Genomic DNA, 9654 nt, shown 5'->3' with positions numbered 1-9654 from the left:
TGTATATATATATATGTATATGTATATATATCGAACGGTTCAATATCGATACGAATATCGTTGCACCCCTAATATATATATACATATAAGATTATGTGTGTATTTATATGTATAAAAAGTTAACTATTATGGTTGATAATATCAGCACTTTTTTTTAACAATTTGATCACATCAGCCTTCATATACACACAGACGCACACACACATATTTATACATGCTCACTCACAGTTCCATCTCAGGTTGGCCCTTGCTTGTTTGTGATAAATGTAGCATTTGTGTCCAGGGCGTAGGCTTATTTCTGCTCAGTTGCCTGCTCGGGCTAAGCTAAGCCTTGTGTTGCAGATAATGACAGCTGTGAAAGGAGTAGGGAACTGAATGAAACCAGTGGGGGTGTCGAGTAGCTGCGGATCCAGTCATTCTGCCCTGCCAGGCCTGCATTTACCATCCTTCTGTGTCCTGCAGTGTCACACAGGGGTGCACACCACTCTACCTCACATCTACTCTGTTTACCAGTGTAAGGGCTTATTTTCCTCTAAAAGGAAAGGCTGTCTTCATTCAAAGGAGGCATTTGATGTGCTAGAAAAATCTTTGGAATTTTTGTGTGTTGTGAAATTGCATCAAAGCCACATGTTTACTACAAGAAAATCTTTTTTTTTTCCAAGCACTGATGGAAATTGTGAATACTTGCAATTCAAGATTATGATATGTGCTATTTTTGTTACATTAGCCTTTATAATTTATGTTTCTTGTAATAATGCATCTCAAGGTCAGGATTTTCACTGTCAACAAGTATGGCGTTATTTTTGTGCCACTATTCTGAGCGCACATAAAACAATTTTGAGCACACGTAAAAAAGAATTGGTGGTGTAAGTGTTGCATTTTGAGGAGAAATTTATTTTGAGCAAAGAAAACCTAAATTTGATTGAATTTTGAACATAAGAGAGTCCATAAGTGCACGTGGCACCAGGACGCTCTAGGCCGCAGGTCGATGATCGATTTTGTAATCGTATCACCAGACCTGCGACCATATCTTCTGGACACTCGGGTAAAGAGAGGGGCTGAGCTGTCAACTGATCACCACCTGGTACTGAGTTGGATCAGGTGGCGGGTGAGGACGCTGGACAGACCTGGTGCACCTAAATGCGTAGTGAGGGTGTGCTGCCTAGCAGAGGCCCCAGTCCGCAAGATCTTTAACGCACACCTCCGGCAGAGCTTCAAAAGCATTCCGAGGGAGACTGGGGACATTGAGTCCGAATGGACCATGTTCAGCATCTCCATTGCTGAAGCTGCTGCATTGAGCTGCGGCTTCAAGGTGGTTGGTGCCTGTCGTGGTGGTAATCTCCGACACCAGAGGTGAAGGGAGCCATCAAGCTGCCTCCGGAGTCCTATAGGGCTTGGTTAGCCTGTGGGACTTCGGAGACAGCTGACAGGTACCGACAGGCCAAACAGAATGCGGCTCGGCCAGTGGCTGAAGCAAAAACTCGGGTGTGGGAGGAGTTCGGAGAGGCCAACCGTCAGGCGTCTCAGGAGGGGAAAGCGGTGCTCTACCTGCACTGTGTATAGTGCTGGCCCAGCGCTGCTGACTTCGACTGAGAAAATTGTTGGGCGGTGGAAGGAATACTTTGAGGACCTCCTTATTCCCACTGACACGTCTTCCGAGGAGGAAGCAGAGTCTGGGGATGAGGGGGATGACCCGCCAATTTCTGGGGGCGAGGTCACTGAGGCAGTTAAACAGCTCCTTGGTGGCAGAGCCTCCTGGTGTGGATGAGGTCTGCCCTGTCCTGGTCGCGGAACACTGGACCAGCTCTTTATCCTCTCGAGGATACTTGAGGGTGCATGGGAGTTTGCCCAACCAGTCTACATGTGTTTTGTGGACTTGGAGAAGGCATTCGACCGTGTCCCTCGGGGTGTCCTGTGGGAGGTGCTGTGGGAGTATGGGGTGTCTGGCCAATTGCTACGGGCCATTCGATCCCTATACAACCGTTGCAAGAGCTTGGTTCGCATTGCCGGTAATAAGTCGGACTCGTTCCTGGTGGGTGATGGGCTCCGCTAGGGCTGCCCTTTGTCACCGATTCTGTTCATAATTTTTATGGACAGGATTTCTAGGCGCAGCCAAGTGGCGGAGGGCTTTCACTTTGGTGGCCTCAGAATCTTGTCTCTGCTTTTCACGGATGATGTGGTTCTGTTGGCTTCATCCGGTGAGGGCCTCCAGCTTGCACTGGAACGGTTCACAGCTGAGTGTGCCGCAGTGATGCGGACGCTGCACCAGTCCGTCGTGGTGAAGAGAGAGCTGAGTGTAAAAGTGAAACTCTCAATTTACCGGTCGATCTACGTCCCTACCCTCACCTATGGCCACGAGCTGTGGGTAGTGACCGAAAGAACGAGATCGCGGATACAAGCGGCCGAAATGAGCTTCCTCCTAAGGGTGGCTGGCCTCTCCCTTAGAGATAGGGTGAGAAGTTCAGCCATCTGGGAGGGGCTCAGAGTAGAGCCGCTGCTCTTCCACATTTAGTTAACAAAAAATATGGTCAGTCTAAGCAACTTAGGTCAAAGTGGACTGTATGCAGCCCGCGATGTAAAATGAGTTTGATACCCCTGCTATAGGGTCTTTACTTTACAGGATAAATCACCTGAAAGCAACTGCTGTTGTGATTTTACACTATCCGACAAATTTATTAAAAAGCTTTTGCTCCCGAAGATTGCCACATGCTAAAAAAAAATAAATCACCAATTCCTGAGGTGTTTCGCTCAGCATGCTGTTAATGCGGCATCATGTCCATCCAGTCTGTGCTGAGAATCAGCAGCTGTCAGTACATTCTCTCCTATCTTGACAGACTGATGTAGACTTAATTGCAGCTCTGTGCACATAGTTTCAGCTAAACAACAAAACAAGAAACTTAAAGGCAAAAACCTGCTAGAGGGTAAAGGAGTGTTTAACACCTTATCTAAACTCAGTGGTTTCATACTGTATGTTTAACTTAACAATAGTTTAACAATGGTTGAACCACAATGTTAAAGCCGTTTATACACAGGCTAGTCAAAGAGGCAAAATGACATTTGCACTGTCTCAGTCTGGCTTTATGACAACTTCATTCCTTGTGCAAATGTGTCTGTATAAATGATTATTTATCAATAAGAGAACAGAAGCAGCTCTTGGCCTCACTTTTAACCACAGTGATGATGATGTGACAGACTGCTGGGATTCTGAGGACAGGGCAGGCTCTGGTGACATCACCAGGGATGATGCCATCATGTGCATGAGTAATAGCACAGCAATGATTTTTAAGTTTCACCACCACTCTGACCTCAATTTCTACTTGTCTGAGAAGCCAACTGAACCAAGTGGGGGATTTATATTTCCACTCATTGGTGGAAGGGTGAGGTTTATTCAGATTTGTGTGAATGCGAATGTGCATCCATCCACATTACATGCAGACAGAAATGGTGCATGTCCACACTTCATAAGGGATGTGTGTCACAGTCACTGGGCTTGAAATCAAGCAGAGTGAAGATTGTTTATGGACTGCCAAAAGTAATTAATCTCCCTTCTCAATGAAAATTAATCGGATTAAACCTTCTCGTGGCCCAGTGAATCTGTATCTGTCCCACTTTGCTCTCATTATGCCAGTCCTATAGGTCCGATTCACTGGCTTCATCACAACAATGGGCAGCTCAGTGACTCCAGTGTGTAATCATATTCTCCTGCTTGTCTGAATGCTTGTCTTTCACGGTCAGAGAAGGAGTTTTGGCCCTTTGACCAGTATCAAATTCTGACCTTTGGTAGGCATGCTGAAGCAGTCGGAGAGATTTGTTGATTTCAGCGTCATCTGTGTGACTCTGGCCGCTGGTGAAACACATGTTCGCATGATTCTTTGACCTTTTCTGTAGCATTCAGAGAAGTATTCTCTGCCCACTACTCTTTTACTTTTCTAAGTGGGCTATGGGTTAACATCCTAAAGACACTGAAATACTTATGTTTTTAGTCCTTGCATGTTAGAAGGATTAAGCTGCTCCAGTTCCTTTAAAATGTACTACCTACATATAACCAACAGTGCTCTTTCAAGTAAAGGAATTTGATGATAAGGTAAGAAAGATCATATTCACAAATTAGCTGTAATTGTCACTACAAGAGTCCAGCATTTCTGCCATAGTATGAAACAAGACAATTCATGAAATAAAATGTTCATTCCAGTGGCAACACACACATTTGAGTATAAAGCCACTGGTAGCAGGTACACAATTTTATAAACGGCTCAAATACATCATCCAATGATTTTTTGCTATTATAAATCAATCCACATTGGCTATTAAAAAAAATCTGTACATCAATGGAGCATGTTGCCATGTCTCTGCTGTAAAGATTGATAGGCTTGCCATCTTATGACCTTATTTCAAGCTGTAGGAACAATGTAAAGGCAGATATACGGCAGAATAGAGCATTTTATAGGAATCTAAGCAATGGATGAAGTGTATAAGTCTATAACATCACAGAGTTGAGTTGTACACAGGCAATGAGAAAGACATTTCCACTAATAGTCTAGAGTTAGCCACTCCAAATTGCTGCGAGCCATATGGAAGGGAGAGGGGGCCACAACTGTGGAATAAGCAAACATGAAGTAGCAATGTGATACAACGTCCTGACATGCTATAGTTACCCAAAATTCATGTTAAAGACTAAATATTAATTAGGAACATGAATAACATGAAGCAATGTTAAGATACTATCATTTGGTGATGTGATTTCCATTTGACCTGAATAAATAAAGTCCTTGTGTTCTTGTGTTTCCTTTGCCTTCAAATGGTTTCTTTACAGAAAGTGAGTCATTGCTCTATTTACAGTTGTACTCACTATAAATTTCTACCTTTAACATAAGCAGGAGTCTTTCCTTGCAGTTCTGTTGCTTGAATCAGTGCAGTCTAGACCTGCCTTGAGTCGCAAAGTACTATTCTATGAGAGTTTGGCTGGTAACAGTTTAAGCAGCCCTACTTCAGCTATCTCTACAACACAGACATAGGCACGTTGGATATACTGAGCTGTTGTTTCTTCAAACTTCAATCAGTTGTAGAATGTTTTCATACTAGGATAGATATGAGCATTACTTTGACACGCAAAACCTTATTTTTAATCCATCGACTACATTGGTATTGTACAATTATGGATGCTACTGCTAACTGCGGATGCTGCAAGTATGTTGTGTGTGCCCTTATGTTTTTTTGCATTCTTTATAGTAAGAACTATCCCATATTCAGCAACAGTCACATCGCTGGTTCTCGACAGAGATCAGAAAATAACTCTAGTAGGAATTTTTCTCTTATGATTCCATCTGTACATGGTTTACATCTACAAATACATCATACAACCCATGTGTACTTTGTCACCTACTGTCAGTTCTCGGAGTGCATTTCATTTTACACTAGAAGAAGACCAAAGTGGAAATAAATTACATTCTTTTGTTTGATTCAGGTTATTGTTTCCTCCCCAGTTGCGTGCAGCTGACACTTCAGCAACCATCAGGCAGGATGTCATATGGTTCCATTGACAGCGGCTCCTTTGGCAGTCGTAACCCATTTGGAGGTCCTATGAGGCAGGGCTACCAGCCAGTAGGTAAGAACAGAAAAATGCTATTTTACGATGCCATTTAAGATATTCTACATGTACCTGTCACGGTCCTGGGTCGGGTCGACCCAGTATTTTGAGTTTCTTATGTTTTGGTTTATTTTGCATTATGGATTAGTTATTCTCTGGTGATACTGTTTTGATTACAATTATATTCTGATTCTTTAGTTATCTGATGATGATGTTGATGATGATTATTTCTGGTTTAGGTTTTGTTATCTTGCCCTTATGTTTGGTTTAGGTTGCCTGTGCTTAGTCTTCTCTGCCCGTATGTCCCTCTGTTTGTCCATGACGTCATCATGCCTGTTTACGAGTCTGTCTCTGTCTGGCGTGTGCTTCCTGTTTTATTGTGAAGGTCTGTGTCATATGTGAGTGTGCTCAGTTTACGTTTCCCCTGTCCCGTCAGCTCAGATTCCTCCCAGCTGTGTTGCCCTCCTGTCTCTCATCCCCTGATTACTGGTGTGTGTATTTAAGCCCTGTGTGTTCTCCTGCCTGTTGCCGGTTCGTCTGTGTAACGCCGTGTCAGTCTGTGTAACTCCGGTGTCCTGCTCGTCTCTCTGCCTCTTCATCCCTTGTTTGTTTCGTTTCCCAGTTCAGGTCTTTAGTTTTGTCTTCCCTCTTGCCTGTTTTGCCTTCTTACCACTGTGTAAATAAACTCACCGACATCTCATCCACTGCCTGCATCTTGGGTCCTTCTTCTAACTCCACACGGCGCGCCTCGGCAGCCGTGACAGTACATGTTCATAACAATATGGCGATGGCTTAATTTGTCGTAAACCTAAAGTTTAATGCTTTATGTTATTAGACAGGAAGGGTCTTGACAATTATTGAAAGAAGTAATAAATAAATAAATAAATACTGAGTGGTGCCATTGCTTTTTTGTAAATCATCAGGTTACAATTTTTATCATTTTAATTAATTTGAATACATGTCCAGGATACCGCTGCAGGTATTTTAGCATGTAGGTGGCATTTACCAAAAAGCCCTGCTTGAACAGCAGGGCTTTTTGAAGAATTGTTACTGAGTGTAACAATTCTTCAAATCTATAGATGAGTTCAATACCTTGTTCTTGGGCCAAAGTTTCAGTTTACAGATCAGTGATTCCTGAGATTAGGGACAAAACAGGTTTTAATTTTCTAAAATATATTTTTTGATTTTTCAAAAACATATTTACATATAATTGTTACACAAAGTTTTGGCTGTCTCACCATGTTTTGGTACAATCTCCCAGGTGTAACATTTTTTAATAATTTATGTTTTTGCTGGAGAAGTGCAAGGTTTTTGTCAACACCGTCAGACACAAAGAAATGCAAAAATATATATTTTAAATTAAGTTGTTTCAGCTATTTTGACTATTAGCAGCTTCTCTATTCTATTGTTTATGCACATATGTTTTCAAAGTAATTATACCACATTTAAAAGTAAGATTGTTTTGGCTTTTTATTATTAGAGTTACAGTCATACATATTTTCAGAAGCTTGTATTTAATCTGTATAAGAAACAGTCATATTAAGCAGCATGCAAATTACACATTTATTGAGAAAATTACGTATATGGTTTCCAAAAGAGAAAAATAAACCAAAAACTCTATATTATGGAGTTGACAAGGTCTGACGGTGTGAGATACTCTACAGCATAGGTGTCAAACTCTGGCCCGCGGGCCAAATTTGGCCCGCAGCCTAATTACATTTGGCCCGCGAAGCCATACCAAATTACTATCAGAGCTGGCCTACTGGTATTATACAGCTAATATATATATTGTTTAGTATTAAGCTTTGCTTGTTCCATATTCAGTTTTTCAGCAAAACGTGTTTGAGTCCATAAGAAAAGATTCATTCTTATATCTGGAGGAATAAATATATTTCAATAAATATTAATGTTAGCCCGCGACTTTGTTCCAGTTTTGAATTTTGGCCCACTGTGTATTTGAGTTTGACACCCCTCTAGTAGAAAACAAGATATTATTTCTTTCAAAATGACAATTAAACCTTAACAACCTTTGTAATATCACAAGACACATCATAACAATTCTGTTTTTGCACATGTCAAGTTCTACATCTTAATAGTTCACCAGCAAGTAGCTGCCTACTACTCCTTGATTCCTAAAGTTCTCTGTGGTTGTGTGTTTAGACCCTGCTGGACTTTCTCTCCTTTTGTCTCTCTGTGCTTGTTTCCAAAACCTTCTCTTCTGACTTTTTTCTCTTCCTTTCAGATCACTGGTGTTCTTTATTTTTCCCTCTTTCACTCTATTTCTCCATCTTTCCCTTTCCTTTATGAGAAACTCTTTCTTCAACTCAGGCTGGCTGTTAATTTTTTCTCTCCTTCTTTTTTGATCATCCCTGTTCCTTCTCTTTCGTTCCTCTACTGACAGGTTCCCCTTTGCTATTCTAGCCTGAAATGTACCATTTTGTAATTACTATAATTTTTCTGAACCTTATGCTTTTTCACAGATTAAGGATGAATATTCACAACACAATTATGCATTAAGCAATAGAAATGCTATCCGGCCATTAAGTCTGATGTCATTAGCCATTTCCAGGTCCAAACTCCGCTGCAGATCCCAAAGTCAAAGGAACTCTGCGGCATCACTGAGAGTTACAAACTGTCTAAATTCTTTCATCTTTAATAAAATGATCAGTGTGGCTGCTCTACCAGGTGTAACATCCAGGCATCCATGAAAACAGAATATATGAAATTTAACAGAGTTAAAGTTAGATTGCTTGTTTCCACCTGAACATGATACACCAGCTCTGCTACCACTTCCAACATAAATGGAGACAGAAAACTAAACAGCAGTGACTATTGTCAGGTTACTGAAGTTGGGCTAGCTGGTATATAGTGATGTGCTACGTGATTGCTAGCGACACAGCTATGTTAGCATAACATAAACACAGTGAAGCTGGAGGATGAATGCTAACTTTTTTCCACTTGATAAAAGTTAACGTGAGGGTTCCCGATGGTTAGGCTGACAGTGATCACTGGCTGTTTTTAGGGGCTTGTTCAGATGTAATAGAACAAGATAAAAAGCATTAAAACATTTTAACAGCACAACAGGCTTAATAAACACAGAGTAGTTTGGGCCCGGAAGCAGGATTCATACATCATCACTTAAAGAACAGCTCTCGGGGCACAGCTAGCTCAGTAGATGCCACATGATCGAAAGGTTGGGCGTTCAAATCCAACGAACAGCGGCTATCCTGGATTGGTAGCTGCCCACTGCATCACTGAGTGAATGGGTTAAATGCAGAGGACTAAGCATTTTCCTACAGGATTAATAATGTATACATAAACAATGAGATTCAAGATAAGACAAATTTGATAATATTTGACACATCTGTGAAGCAGAAATATCAGTAAAATACACAGGAAGTAATATATCTGAAATATTAGTAAAAAATAACTTAACTGGAATAGCACATTTTGTGATGTCATACACGATCCGATATTACGTATCGGTATCGGTCCGATACTGACCTAAATTACTGGATCGGATATCGGAGAAAAATAACAAAAACACGTCCCTTAAGGCACCACCTATGAAATTCACACTCTACTATTAACACTACAACAGAAACAGCAGCACTTTTACATCTCAGTAGGAAGCAAAAGAGAAAGAAAGAAAAAAGCTTTGAGTGGTTGCTGCAGCTAGAAGACTAAAACACGTTCTTCCTCCATTCCCTTAGCTTTTATTTTTAAACACCTTTTTTCAGGTGAAGATTCCCACACTGTTTTTACACAACTTGTACTATTTTCCTTGGTCTGCTTCCAGTAAGTTCAGTATATCATTTATACTGTTACCATGGAATAAAGTATTTACCGTAGCGTGATGCTTTCCTTCCTTTTTCTGGTTTTACTTTGTGTTTTACTTCTCACTGCTCAACATTTAAGTTCCCATTAAACTAACACTGTCAGTTGCCATAATAATTGCACTTCAAGCAGAACTAGCCTTACGTGGTTTACTGATCTAGCTTTATTTTTATTAGCAAATGAAGTTTGCTGCAGGGACTGTAAGGTATGCTTATAGCCAGGGACTAGTT

General features: G+C 41.1%; 1 protein-coding gene across 3 annotated transcripts in view; it reads left to right on the top strand.

Annotated features, from left to right (window-relative positions):
- tsnare1 (T-SNARE Domain Containing 1) overlaps positions 1 to 9654 on the top strand; it is a 277117-nt gene that overhangs the window by 55870 nt on the left and 211593 nt on the right. For 2 of the 3 annotated variants that reach the window (XM_005948142.3, XM_005948140.3), the window contains exon 2: positions 5484 to 5605. In XM_005948142.3, the coding sequence (XP_005948204.1) occupies positions 5521 to 5605 (85 nt within the window). In that variant the 5' untranslated portion in view covers positions 5484 to 5520. Of the gene's footprint in view, positions 1 to 5464; positions 5606 to 9654 lie in introns of all 3 variants that reach the window. The other variant, XM_005948141.3, reaches the window with a different exon arrangement.

The sequence above is a fragment of the Haplochromis burtoni genome, unplaced genomic scaffold (assembly GCF_018398535.1).
Source record: "Haplochromis burtoni strain Fernald_Lab_line unplaced genomic scaffold, NCSU_Asbu1 Contig_574, whole genome shotgun sequence".
Classification (NCBI taxonomy): Eukaryota; Metazoa; Chordata; class Actinopteri; order Cichliformes; family Cichlidae; genus Haplochromis; species Haplochromis burtoni.
This window is presented reverse-complemented; position numbering and strand designations above follow the sequence as displayed.